Below are 14,385 nucleotides of genomic sequence, written 5' to 3' on the forward strand. Positions count from 1 at the left end.
TCCCATTGCTCATGATATCAAGAAACCCAATTGGCCAGAGTTCCTTACGCATCTACGGGAAAGGACAAATTGGGTCATAGGATTGGACCATTGACTGGTTACTTACAGTGAGGGCTTTCTTTGGCTCCAGCCAGCAACAGTGTCTTGGCGATGGGTGCATTGTTGGTCATGATGGCAATATCCAGTGGCAGAAGACCCTCACTGTTTGGGGTGTTAAGATCCAGCTCCTCTAGGCTAAACTGCTTGAGCAGCTCCTGCACCTTATCAAGGTCCTGCAGCTCAACAGCCTCAAAGAGTGCAGCATTGCCTTGAAACTGCAGAGAGGAACAGAGTCACACAAATGTAAGTATGCCACTCATTTCACAGTCTTCTCTGCTCAGTTGCTTTCACTACAGTAGCAAGATAAAATTGAAATGAGGGTGGAGTAGATCAGTGCAGAGGCCAAGAGAAGAAGACAACACTTTGCTTTCCCACTGCAGCACAAGCCAAATTTACCATATCCGTAACACCTCTAATGAGACAGGGTAAATGTGGGTTGCAAGAGCTCAGAGTCAGGAAGATATTTGACACCTCTAAAGTTCCTATCAAAGTCCAGCAGTCCGCTTGCCTCCTTTTCTTTACACCAGCCGCACTATGCATTCAGAGTTCATGACACAACAGTGGGTAGGTAGGCAGCCAAAATCCAAAGCTATTGCCACACTGTGGCAAGGAACAGCCAGGTAGTCTTTCAGCAACCATGGTATGGATGGAGCAGAAGTTGTTCTTCTAACAGGACATAAAAATTCTAAAAACCCTCAGAGCTCTTCAGTTGTTAGAGCAATGTACTCACGGGACAGGATTTGCGGAGCTTATCCTTTTCACTCCTCCCTGCTATGCTCCCTTCATCAAATGACATGTAGTTAACTCTGAATTTCCCAGAAAGGTTCCGGTAGAGCCTCTTAGCAGCATTTGGAGATGAGGGTCCTGGTTGCTTCCTAGACTGGGCTAGCTGCGGGTCTCTCATTTGCTGTGTCATTTTAGGTGAGGAAGACCTGATGAACAAAAAGAAAAAGACGGATGAATGTTAAATGTCTAGAAATACAAGGAGCCAATCCAGAGCCATGCACAATGGTCTGATTGAACATAATGCTAAGCCAAGCTAAGGTTTGGTATGAACAAGCAAGTATGCAGGAGCACAGAGCGAAAATTGTGGTCATTTCATTCCTTTCCTGGCCCTGCTGCTGCCACACTAACAGCAGCTAAGCTGTGTGTGTGCAAATGTGTGAACCTGGGCCTGTAACCTTTATTTTGCTCCAAACAAACCACAAGCTCTAGGTAACAAACCATGACTCTGGATTCACATGTAACATTAAGCCAAAGAATGGTTTAGCTCCTGGAAGCATAGCAGCAGCAGGTCCAGGGAAGGAGTGAAGTGGCTGTGATTTTCACTGTGTTTGCTCAATTATGCTTAGCCATGGTTCAAATGAGGCTGCTATAACAAGCTGTCTAAAAAAAGGGAAACATTTAAACTCCAATAAATCTAAGCTGTGAACAATTACTTTTTTGTCTTAATTAGATTTGTTTAAAATTGTTACATGGAAGAATTGTGTAAGGACACAAGTCTAGGCTTCAAGCTGACATAATTCACATAACAGAAAAAAAACCTCTGAATGGAAAATTTGGCACATGCAGAGAAAAGTGATCTTTATTGATTCAACTCTAGTTTTAAAACCACAAATATCTAAACCATGCATATATTATGCTTAAGTCTATCCCTTACCCTCCAAACTATGAATATTTCCTCCTCACAAATCAAAACACTGACTAAAATAGCTGTCAGTGCTGGCCGCCTCAAGGTAGGCAAAACAGTAGTAGTTCGGTAGAGATTTAGGCAGGGATTCAACCAGTCTAGGGACATGGGTGGCGCTGTGGTCTAAATCCCTGAGCCTCTTGGGCTTGCTGATTGGAAGGTCGGTGGTTTGAATCCATGCAACTAGGTGAGCTCCCGTTGCTCTGTTCCACCTCCTGTCAACCTAGCAGTTCAAAAGCACACTAGTGCAAATAGATAAATAGGTATCACTGCGGCAGGAAAGTAAACAGCATTTCCGTACACTCTGGCTTCCGTCACAGTGTTCTGTTGTGCCAGAAGCAGTTTAGTCATGCTGATCATATGACCCAGAAAGCTGTCTGTGGACAAACGCCGGCTCCCTTGGCCTGAAGCAAGATGAGCACCGCACCCCATATACACCTTTGACTGGTGCTTTATCTTTACTTTTTTTCAACCAGTCTGTGAGCAGCTTGGCCTACACAAGTTGCCCAAACCTAGGAATCAGATGAATTATATAGGGCTAGTGCTGGTTACTCAGGTCACCTGATCCTGCTGCGCTGACAGCTGCAGTATCTTCTCCAGCCATCTGCAATGCAGTATAGTTCAGACCCACAGTAACATTTGCTTGAAAACTACCCCATTGGCACAGGGAGAAAGGAGCCTGTACCCTGCTGCTTGAGTCACCCAATCAAGACCTTAAAATAGTGTTGCTTTGACAGATGTGTACAGTTCTTCCTTATGAAACCACAGGTCAGAATAATAAACTGGTATGTCTCTGTGGTACTACAGCATCTTTTGCCTTCCTGAATTAATGTGAATTAACATATGATCCATCATGAATGAGGACTGATCTGTAATACAGCCATTCTGAGGTGGTGAAATATAAGCTGAATGGATGCAGTTTGATTTGTACTTCCTTTGGGCTGATTGTCTTACATGAATCCAGACTCAATTTATAAAGCTCCAGACAGATTTGTATCGCCCAACCATCTGTTGAGCTGGCTGGAATGAACTAAGAAATGTAGGTGCTGAAGTGGTTTTTGGGGATGTCCAGTGCATCAATAAATTACAGTTAACATGAAACAACCTTGATTCAGCACAATGCTGATGAAGCACATGCTGAACAAGAGCCAACTCTGGCAATTAATATTTACAAAGACAGCCCCACAGAGGGTGTTAATAGCACCCTTACTGACTCACTCAGTCACTTTGATTTTATCTGAGACATTGTGAGCAGCAGAATTATATCAACTATTTTACCTTTTATTATGTTGCTTTCTTAAGAGCTCAGAAACTAAGGGAGATTGGCTCCTGCCAGGCATTCTCATGGGATAGGCTGTGAAGATTAGCATGTCTCTCTACAAATGTGAGTGAGCCTGTGCTGTAAGAAAAGCAGTAATTCTTTTGCACCTAGGTTGAAAGGAGTGGAAATTTGTGAGGGAACTTAGGTTTCAGCAGTTTCTTGCCTAAAATAGGATAGCTTAGTAACTAGAGGTCAGGTCCAAGTGATCTGACAGCACCAAGCACATTTCTGTATGTTTAATCAGGGTAGTAGTGTATCTGAGTTCATCACTGTCTGGTATTGTTACTGATGTGATCATATGCAAATGGGGCAAGTTTGGACATGTGAAACATTTGTTCCATTGTTAAATAAAGGGTTGACACACATCTATATCACACAGAAGTTCTGGAGGGCTCATTTCTAATAGCACGCCATCAAAAAGTATGCCATGTGTGCTGTTCAGTTGTGTGATTTTCTGTAAGCACAACAGAAAATGGCCAGAAATTAGCCCTTCAGAATATGCCTAATAGAAGCATGGTAGGGAATGTTCTAACTCCATGAACCATCCTAAAACAAAAAAAGAAGCTTAGGAGTGATATATAGCATCTAATATTCAAATCTTAACATTTGATCTGATACAGACAGTATGTAGCTGGCCTTATACCAGGTCAGACTAATAGTCCATCAAGCCCAATATTGTTCTCCACTAGTGATCTTCCACATCACCTTCTATCTGCTGCTTTAACTGGAGAGGCAATAAATTGAACCTGAGATCTTCTGAATTCTGCCACCTGTTCTATAGTGGGGAAACACTTGGTGGTTCTCTAACAACATGGCTGGGACACAACAGCATGTGCATAGTGATCCCCCAAGTTTGAAAGCATACCAGTGCAAGTAGATAAATAGGTACCGTTGTGGTGGGAAGGTAAACAGCATTTCCGTGTGGCCTGGCTTCCTTCTTGCACCAGTAGCGGTTTAGTCATGCTGGTCACATGACCCAGAAAGCTGTCTGTGGACATATGCCATCCCCCTCGGCCGGAAAAGCAAATGCGCACCACACCTCATAGTCACCTTTGACTGGACTTAACCATCCAGGGGTCCTTTACCTTTACCTTACTAGCTAAGAGTCCTTATTGATGCCTAAAGGTACAGTGTAGTGGCTAAGAGATTGAGCTGTGAATCAGGAAATTCCAGCTTGAGTAAACCACTCATAGGTTGTTCATTAATTTAAAGCTATATACATTTTGTTAATTAAATAATAATAAAGTGGCATTAGGCAAGTCATTCTTTCTCAACCTCAGTCCCCACATATACAGTACAATATGAGTGATAACAGCACTGACTTTATAGGGTTGTTGCAATGATTACAACAAGATAATGCATGTGAAACAGTCTGAACACTTGAAAGTGCCATACAAACATTAAACATTATCTATGTCAGTATGGAAGCCCCACACAGTTGTAAGCGTTCTCTATTAGGAGGTGTTGATGTAGAACATTTGGCGGCCATGTGATTTACACTAACTTTTAAAAGCTGACCTCTCTTGTTAAGGGGCTGTTAACAGCCTATTCCAAGGGTAGGCAAACTAAGGCCCGGGGGCCAGATCCAGCCCAATCGCCTTCTAAATCCGGCCCGCGGACGGTTCAGGTATCATTGTGTTTCTACATGAGTAGAATGTGCTTTTATTTAAAATGCATCTCTGGGTTATTTGTGGGGCATAGGAATTCATTCATTCCCCCCCCCCCCAAAATATATAGTCCAGCCCCCCACAAGGTCTGAAGGACAGTGGACTGGCCCCCTGCTGAAAAAGTTTGCTGACCCCTGGCTGACCCCTCACACAAGCCATGGTCCAAAGATGGGGCCGTGTTAAGTGCCTCAGAATTTTCTCTCAATACTCAGCATGAGCCACATCTGTGTTATGCTTACTGTGATGTCTGGTCCCCATTTCTGCATTGCTATTTACATGAAACCACAAGTCTTAACCTAAGGAGTACCATTTACCGTAGGTTCTGGTCACCAAACCAGCAAGCAAGAATCTAAACCTGGTTACACAAATAGAAAGAACCGGGTGATTCAGCCTATAAAGCTATCACACTAGCTATTATGTACTATGTATACTCCATGCCAAGGAAAAACCCAAGAGCCATAAAGTTCAAGAAGCATCAGTTAATAAGGACAGCTCCCTTTAGAAGTTGAATGAGAACCATCAGAGAATAGATTAATCTGGGGCTGAACAAACAAGGCATGGTAATATCGCAGAACCAGATCAGAAGAAGAAGAAGCAGGAGCAAAGAACAAATTGGAAATGAGCAAGGCTCAGCAGGAAGAATTTATTGTCTATTCAGGAATTAGTCTGGTCTTGCTGAATCAGGACCATAAACTGAATCAAGATTTCAAGCTGCAGTTCACCAGTTTAGTCACATCACAACATAGAGGCAAAGAAGAACAAGCATCCTAATCTCTCTGAAATTCAATTAGGCAGGTAGCTAGGAGTTAGTTCACACCTCTCTAATGAGGTGTAAATTGCTATGGATTTAGCATCAATTACCCCCAAGTGTTTGTGTTCTCACACTACAGCTATGATTGAGTGACAGACTTGCTGGCTCAGCCTGAAGCCACATGTGTGCCGAAGTCCTAGAAGAACTATTAAAACCTAGTTAAGTCATTTATGCAACTAACTGAACCATTTGTAAAGAATAGCAGGTTAATTTTTAGATTCAAATTGTAAAGATTTCGAAGATGATCTTGAGGGCATGTGCAGCTGCAGGTTTTTTAAATGTTAAACAACATAATTCAATCAGAAACAATATTCCAAAGACACCCAAATACTGTGTGGAGCCAGAAGACTGTAACCTGCCATGGCCCTGGATCCCAATTCCCCTTCATCAGTACAAGGAACAAAAGACATGGAGGGCAAGAATAACTGGTTTTATGAACACCCTCAGGAGGCAGTCACCAAAGTAAGCGTCCCATTAGACTCCCATTAAGGAGGTTGAGCCCAAGGGAACAGTGATGTTTCCATTTGCTGCTGCTGCTACACCTCATCCTCTGACCTGAACTCTTCCCTGGAATGATTTGCAGCTCATGAGGACACACCTCCACAACCATATTGAATCCAAATGCAAAATAAAGCACCTCAGCTCTGCCAAGAGGACATACCTCTGGGAATGGCATGTGGTCCTTTTAATTCTGAACAGTTTCCTCTGTGGATGTATGGCTTGGAACACAAACTTCAAAGCTCAAAAAAATTAGCTCCAAGTCAACTCTAGACCTCTCAGTCCCATAGTAAAGTGATCTGTAGGTACTTGCATGTGCGTAGCCAGGAATTATTGGGGGGCAGGCTTTATGTGAGGAGGGAGCAGAACTGAGATATCTGTGGTGCAATTGGTCAGTTAGTTAAGTATTTCTATTTATTTACTTGGTTGGGGGAGGGCAGCTGCCCACTCTGCACCCCCCCCCCCAGCTACTCCCATGGGTATTTGCCACTGACTGCGGTCTTCAGCCAGGAACAAGAAAGGACCCCAGTAAAAGCACAGGACCACTACAGTTCTATTACTGTGCACAATGGGCATTGGCTGTTCATGAGCAGAGCCACAGAATGTATCAATTTTCATGAATAATAAGGAAAACATAGCTCAATGAAATTCATTTGCCCATCTGCCTGATTCTATTCGTGCAAAATTCAGGACCCCCCCCCCCAAGCAACTAGTGAAGCAAATACAGAAACGCCAGAAGTAGAGAATGACCTTGGTTAACTAGAAAATAACAACAACCAATCTGGCATAAGTCAAACTATAGATAAAGATACAGAAAACATAACTGTGGGCAAAGAAGTTTAATGCTGAAGGCTGCTTTTGCCTCCTGCACTTGACTAGAAAGAATGGTGGAAAATAGTAATAAGAAAGAACTGGTTAGGGCAGAGTGGGGGGAAATTGTGTTGTTTTGACTCTTAACACTCATCAGTCCCAGCAAGCATGCTAATAGCAAGGGATAATGGGAGTTGTAGTCCAACAACATCTGGAAGGCCGGAGGTTCCTCACCCTTGGGTTTAGTAGGAGTAACTCCCACTGGAAGTTATACAGTATTCCAATATATCCCACATCTGCCTATGACACTTTTATTTTTATTATTTATTGAATTTAAATACCCCCTATACCCGAAGGTCTCAGGGCGGTAAACAAAACAAAATCAGAATATAAAACCAGAAAATATATAATCAAAATAAAAACAACAACCCAATAACCCTCCCCCCCCCAAAAAACGCATAATTTAAAAGGGCATAGGATTTTATGCGGCATTATACAAAACAGTCTGCTTGTCAGAGTTACTTCATGCATTATTTTTTAACCTTAGACTCGGGGTGATGCTCAGGCCTGGGGGCTGAATGTGACACTCCAGGCATCCTCTTTATCTGGACATCAGAACTTTGTCTATACCAAACGCTTTCTTCACATGCTACACTCCTCATTGGACCTGCTTCACATGTCAGGTGTTTTTGCTTGGCTGGAATATGCCCTTGAATTCACTGGCGGGGGTGATGAGAGTGAGGGCTCATTCCCATTTATTGTTTCGTCAGGCATGGGTTTGTGTGTGGTCTTGTTTGTCTGGAGAATTTGTTATGTTTTCTGTAGGCCATTTCCGAGGTGAGAGGCTGGATGTGGTCTGGACTGGGGCACGTGAAAGTGGTTTCATGTCCTTGGAGTGAAAGCCCAACCCTGCACTGAACTGTGTCTTTCCTGGTGTGAGACAGGAGGGAATACAGAGTCCCATGTGAGAGCTTGGGACTCAGTTATGTATGACCGTTGTAAGTGTCTCCTTGTGGAAGTTCCCCCAAACACTGTCCTCTGCTGTATATCTATTGTCTCTGGAGTGGGCAAGCTGCCTTGTCCCCACAATTGAAGAGGCTGGGGCTGTGCGACATCAGCACACCATGTACACAGGGTATGCTGACATTATTTGTGCATGCTCTGCAGCGTGCTGCTTTGTTGTGCACATGCGAATATGCCCTGTGGTGTGTGCACACAGCTGCCATTTAATTTTGAGGGGGCCCGGCCCCCTCCTTGAAAATTTTGGGGGCCCTTGCCCCCCCCATGACATACCTGGAAGTAGGTAGTTATGGGAAGCTACTGTTCGGCAACATGGGAATTGTCCTGTGGTGTCCCACAGGGTTCCATCTTATCCCCCATGCTATTTTAACATCTATATGAAGCTTCTTGGAGCTGTCATCAGGAGATTTGAAGTGAAGTATCATCAATATGCAGATGACACCCAGCTCTGTCTCTCTGTTCTATTTGAATTAGGAGAGGTGGTTGAGGTGCTGGACCAGTGCTTGGACTCAGTGATGAGTTGGATGTGGGCCAATAAACTGACAGAATCAGAAAAATACAGAGCAGTTTCGTAGTTTGGGGTTGCTCCTGGATCCAACATTGTTCATGGAGGCTCAGGTGATCTTAGTGACTAGGAGTGCCTTTTTTCAGCTCTGACTGATTTACCAGCTGTAACCTCTTTTGATGACTTGGGCACTGTACCCCGTGCTCTGGTGCAATGCACTCTACATGGGGCTGCCCATGAAAATGACCCAGAAACTTCAATTGGCCCAAAATGCAGCAGTCAGATTACTTGCTGGGATTCCATTTAGATCTTGTATAACCTAGGGTTGCCATATTCCGAAGAGCAAAAAAGAAGACACAATGGGGGAGGGGTTTGCAGGAGTGCATGCGTACCAGACATGGCATCACCATGCCGCCTACACCATACGAATAATATTCTATGTTCAACTAAAAACACCTCGAACAACAACAATAATCAATGACCCCCCCCCCCACTTCACCACTCTCCTCATCTGCCTTGCCATTGGAGCCAGGGACAGCCAGTGTAACATGATGGCAGTATTTTGGTCCAGGGAGCCATCAAGTAAACACATTTTGCACATCCGGCAGGTTCTGGGCCAACCTCAGGGGTAGCTGCACATAAAGTGCAATTCAGTAATGCAATCAGGAGATCACCAGTATATGGACATCAGTGGTCAGTCTATCCTGGCCCAAAAATAGCCACAGCTGTCTTACCTGCCAATGTTGGTGAAAGGCACTTGTAGCCACTGAGGTAACATGGGCTTTGTGTGACAGAGATGGATCCGAAAGTACCCTAGACTACAGGGGGAGTATAACTCTGTCCAAAGCAGGCAATTGACCTATTATTCGGACTTTGGAACCTCTCACCCACAGCACTTCTGTCTTGCTAGGTTTCAGACTCAGTTTGTTGGCCTTCATCCTTCCTACCACAGAGTCCACACACTGGTCCATAGCTTGCACAGCCTCTCCTGATTCTGGTGTTAGAGAGAAATAGAGCTGGGTGACATCACTGCGCTGATGATACCTGACCCTAAATCTCCTAATGGCTGCTCCCAATGGCTTTGTGTAGATGTTAAGCAGTACTGGGGACAAGATGGTACCCTGTGGCACCCCACAGCACACCTGCTGGGGGCCTGAAAAATAATCAACCAGTGCTGTTATCTGAAACTGATCAAAGCAATGTGGATGTATGACATTAAAATCTATTTTGAAGGCATGGGAAATCTCTATATATCCATGAAAGGCTGGGCTCAGAATTTTGTTTCAAAATCTGGCCTTTACTTCATCCTTCTCTCATTTGGCAAACCATCTTGTTTTGAAAAGAGCTGAAGTTAACATGCATGTTTGGTCTTGTAAGAACAATAACTTAACTTATAGAGCTTCTACTCACGCCAAAAATATTTTTGTTTGTTCTCCTGCATCCCTAATGATGCCAACAGAACTCCAGGAGAAGAGGCCTTCAGTTAACCACAAAGCAGGAGCCAACAGACTGCGGGTTTGTTTGTTTTCTGTTGTTGTTTAAAAGTGGTGTCTACTATAGAATGAGTAGTAATCTTAGCAACATTCATTGTTAGGGAAATCCATTATGAACAAGCTCACATCCCCTTATTCTCAGATAATGAATGAGAGGAAACTTGAGAGATGCAAAGGGGAGAGAAAGGGAGAGACGTCTCAAGATCATGCAAGCCACTTGAAATATATTACTTCCAAGAAAGTTGCAATATATTTCCTTACAGCTTTTACATATACACAAGTTATTTGCAATTGAAAGAGTTCATTAAAAGTCTAAGGGGACATTTGGCAAGTCCGTTCTTTACTGCTTTAGATACGTGTGCCATCTTCATAGTCAGATGTTATCATAAAGCTTAAACCAATTCCAGTTAAACAAAGTAAACTGTTTCTAGTAAACAGCTCTTAAACTGCACAAGATTTTGTACCAAAAGTCTGCACCCATTTTGCCAAACTGGATTCAGATCTGCAGGCAGAAGAGACTGCAGGCTTTCTGCCTCTACAAGTGTGTGCCCATCTCACATAATTAGCAGCATCACTATCATTGTTAATCCTAATTGGAGGTCTTGTGGGTGGTCTTCACAGGGATGTCAGAGGTTAAGGAGAGAAATCATCAGTGTCCTACACAAATATAAATGAGGCAAATTCTTACATCCCTGAAATATGCTGAGTGTAGGAGAACCTCAGTGGAGAAGGATTTATTTCCTTTCTGTGCATAACAGGGAGGGAGTTGCCAACAAAAAAACAAGTCACTCTCATTGGAAAACTGGCCTGCTTGATCACTAGCAATTCCTCCCCTCCCCACCAAACCATGCCATTTACTTATGAGACAAAACTGCAAGGAAGCAAATAAACCTATGTTGTCCTGGGGTTTTTTTTAGGGGGTATCTTTAAACATATATAGCATACCATACATTTCCTCCATGAACTGTGACTCGTAAGAATGATGCCTCTTACTAACTAGGTTCTTCTGATTTTATAAAGCAGTCTCTTGAACTGGGATTTTTAGAAATCCTTCCATTAGAAGAAGCGGCAGTACTGAAAGGATTTCTCTTAGAGGCTTCTGGAAACCTGGCATATCTGTCATCTGTGGTTTCTATTCTACATGTACAAACACAGCTTATCAATCATCTCTCTGTCTTCTTAATGAGTGCCTGCAAATGCCAGTTTGCCCTACCCGTAACACTTCTTTCATTTATCAGAGATTTCTCTGCAGCACAAATAATTAAATTGATTTTATTTTGTCATTTATATAAGCTAAATAGAATTGCTATTGCTTCCTGCATCTTCTTTCTCAACCAGGTGTCTGGACGATGCCAAAGGGAATCTCTGCAATTCCTCATTCCCTTTCTCCTTCCCATTGAGGGACTAATTTATAGTGCCTGAAGCTTCAATGCTCAGAAGATAGAGACAGCAAGGGATAGATACCCGGCTTTAAACCAAACTGACAATTTTACAGGATTCTTATAGAATTAAAGCTGCTTGGTCTTTGTCCATCACTGAATTCTTATACAGCTTAACTGAAGAGCATTTGGTATGCTTGCAACCCAAACGATCATGGCTTGATGTAACATAGCACCATTTTTGTTCATATTTTCATGATGGGAAAAGGAGGAAGTCCCTCTACTATTAGCATTCACTCAGCAAGTTTACACAGTACTTTAATGTTGTCATTATTATTTTGGGGGGGGGGGGTGGACAGGATAAATAGTTAGTTCCTCTAGTCATTTTATTCAATAATGAAAACAGCGGTATATTATCTTCGGCTAGGATAGATAAGTGTATTAGCATTTCTTGTCTCCACTGTGCATAACATGCACTGACACTTTGGAGAAAGCATATCTAGTGACAAGTTTCCCCATGAGGCCTGGTGGCTGCCACACCCCGTTATGGAAATCTCACCACCTTAACTTCATGTACTACCCACATTTATGGGATTACAACCTTTGTTTTTGCAGTGTGCCACACAAACCTAGCTCTCAGTATAACTTTCAGAAATGTATTAGTAGAATTGTCAGGTCCAGGGCTGAAACCAGGATGATGTTATCCTGCCAACTAAACAGGTATATTTAGAGACTAAGCTCCAATATTAGGGGTATGAGGTTGGTACAAATCAACAACTGGTATGCACAGAAAAAAAAGTACTGCACCTATTTAATCAGTATGGTTGAACTGCATGCCATCCTTGCTAGGAGAACCTGGATGGTATGCTTGACGGACTGTCTCCTTCCCTTTTCCTCAAATTAGATATTGGAGAAGCTCAGCGGGTTTTCCCCAGTGCATTCCTCATCGCCAACCCCTAATTGCTGCTTAACATTAAATAACAAAGTGAGGAAATGTTGGGCAAATGTTCTTGCTATGGGAACACACAGTTCCCTTTAATTACATTGTTTTTGTTTGGTTTTTTTTTTTATTAGTTGTGCTGTGGGTTCCCCCTCCCTGACAGGGCCAGCAAAGCACATGCTAAATATGGCCGATTTTAAAATCCACAGTGAAACCCGAATCTCGGCACCAGACTGACTGGAATCGGTGCAACCCAGGGTTACGAGGGACACACATTCCAACCTCTCTACTGTTCTCACTCAGATCCACAGTGAAATAACAGCATGCCCCTCCCTTCCTGGGTCAGCTGGAAACTGCTTCAAGTCTTTCTAAAGAGACATGCTGCTGTTGGTGGTGAGCCAGTTCAATATGCTTAGCATTCTATACAGACAAAGAGTATCAGCCCTTGCACATCAATTTCCTCTTCAAACACTCTTCCTGACCATTACTCTTACTTATTTCCCCCACCCATCATTTGCCAGACCATATCCCTTAACCTGTTGCTTCTTCTTCCTCTGCTCTGTATCAAGTTCAACATCTCAAGTCAAATTCTCTCCACCCTAGAGATAAGTTTTCATCTCAGCCCTTCGTGTATGAAAGTATATGTGCGCACGTGCCCACTCTGATTTTAAAAGTATGCCGACATGCTGTCAGGCCTTGGATGTGGCTTGCTTTGATTATTTGTTTTTGAACGGGAAGTTTTATGATTGCATTGGGAATCTGTCCTAATTGAGGCTGAGTCAGAATTATAGTAAATGAGTATGTGTTTTAGTTTGTTGGATAAGCTTTAACTACTCTATAATTAGTTTGTGGCATGTTGGGATTTTTATTTTTTAATTTTTTTTAGGAATACGCTGAACAGAGAACTAAGCAGCAAGTCAAAGTGACCCTAACCTATCAAACTATTTAATTAAGTCATTGTTTGGCCTTGGGGGTTTCTGCAGGAACTTGGGGCGGAGTTCTAAGATTGGGAGGAGACCATTCAGTAGATTCAAAACACCTTTTCCTATATCTACAAAACTATAGGTAAGAGACTGGTAGCAATGTTTGAGACAGATGAGAAGCAGATAGTCTTAAATTGTAATTTTACTTCATTCTTATCTTCAGAACGCAAAGGAATCTGCTTTCCTTTGGAATGATTGCTCTCTAAGTCAGCCTTGCAGTGCACCTGTTTTCTCAGCTTGTGACAAATGGATTGTGTAGGTCAGCCTGCGTTTATGGGAATGAATGCAAGGTCCAGCCGTGGCAAGGGGGTTGGGTTAGATGACATTTTCTTCCCTTCTTACTCCATTACTTTTACTCCACATTTTAAGTGCTTGCCCAAGGGAAGGAAAAGCAGATTTAGGACATACCCAGATGACTGCAACGCTCCTCATCAGCACTGTATCAGCACTGACCTCTGATCCAATTCAATAGAATGCTCTCTGCTTTTTTAAAAAACAACAACAACATCTTGACATGAGATCTTTACCAGTGCTGGACAGAGGATTGCATGAACTTCAACAATAAAACTGGTTGAGAAAATAGCAGGGCACTGCTCTAGAACACGCACCCCTTGCTGGTTTTTGCCATTATTTTGGCTTGGGTTTTTTAGCTTTTTTCTGGAGCTTGACAAGTACTCCCACAGCTGAATGGTATGTCAGGGAAATGATAACTATTTAAAGGGGCAGGCAGGATAATTACAAATGAAAACAATTTTTAACATGAACACAATATGGTTCAGAGAGAACTGGTGCTTGCCTGTGAAGGGATGCTCACTGTGAAATCTTGGGCATTGATTGGTGCCAACAACATGTGTGGGACCACCAATGCGAAAAAAGTTGATATTTGACTATTAACATACTGTGGGCTTGAGTGCTGGGAAAATGCTATATCCTCAAAACAGAAGAACATCCTTGAGGGAAGATGTCAAGATTTTGTACAAGATCCTGCATTTGTTACCCATCTGGTGTTGTCAGGACACCTAGGTCAAAACCACCAAATATGAACACCTGCGTTTCAGTGATGAGGGTAAATGGTCACTCCCCACCTGTTCTAGAAAAACTCTTATGCTTTAAATCGAGTGCATTCATTCATTCATTCATTCATTCATTTATACATACCTCACTTTTAT

At 42.8% G+C, this 14,385-nt stretch overlaps 1 protein-coding gene across 10 annotated transcripts in view; it reads right to left on the reverse strand.

The window, feature by feature from the left end:
• LOC308463499 (ankyrin repeat and fibronectin type-III domain-containing protein 1-like) overlaps positions 1-14,385 on the reverse strand; it is a 366,925-nt gene that overhangs the window by 41,483 nt on the left and 311,057 nt on the right. For all 10 annotated transcript variants that reach the window (XM_080981922.1, XM_080981924.1, XM_080981921.1 and 7 more), the window contains 2 exons: positions 830-1,031; positions 107-314 (listed from right to left, as the gene is read on the reverse strand). In XM_080981922.1, the coding sequence (XP_080838048.1) occupies positions 107-314; positions 830-1,031 (410 nt within the window). The remainder of the gene's footprint in view (positions 1-106; positions 315-829; positions 1,032-14,385) is intronic.

This window comes from Podarcis pityusensis (genome assembly GCF_964106645.2).
Source record: "Podarcis pityusensis genome assembly, chromosome: 14".
In the NCBI taxonomy this organism is placed as follows: domain Eukaryota; kingdom Metazoa; phylum Chordata; class Lepidosauria; order Squamata; family Lacertidae; genus Podarcis; species Podarcis pityusensis.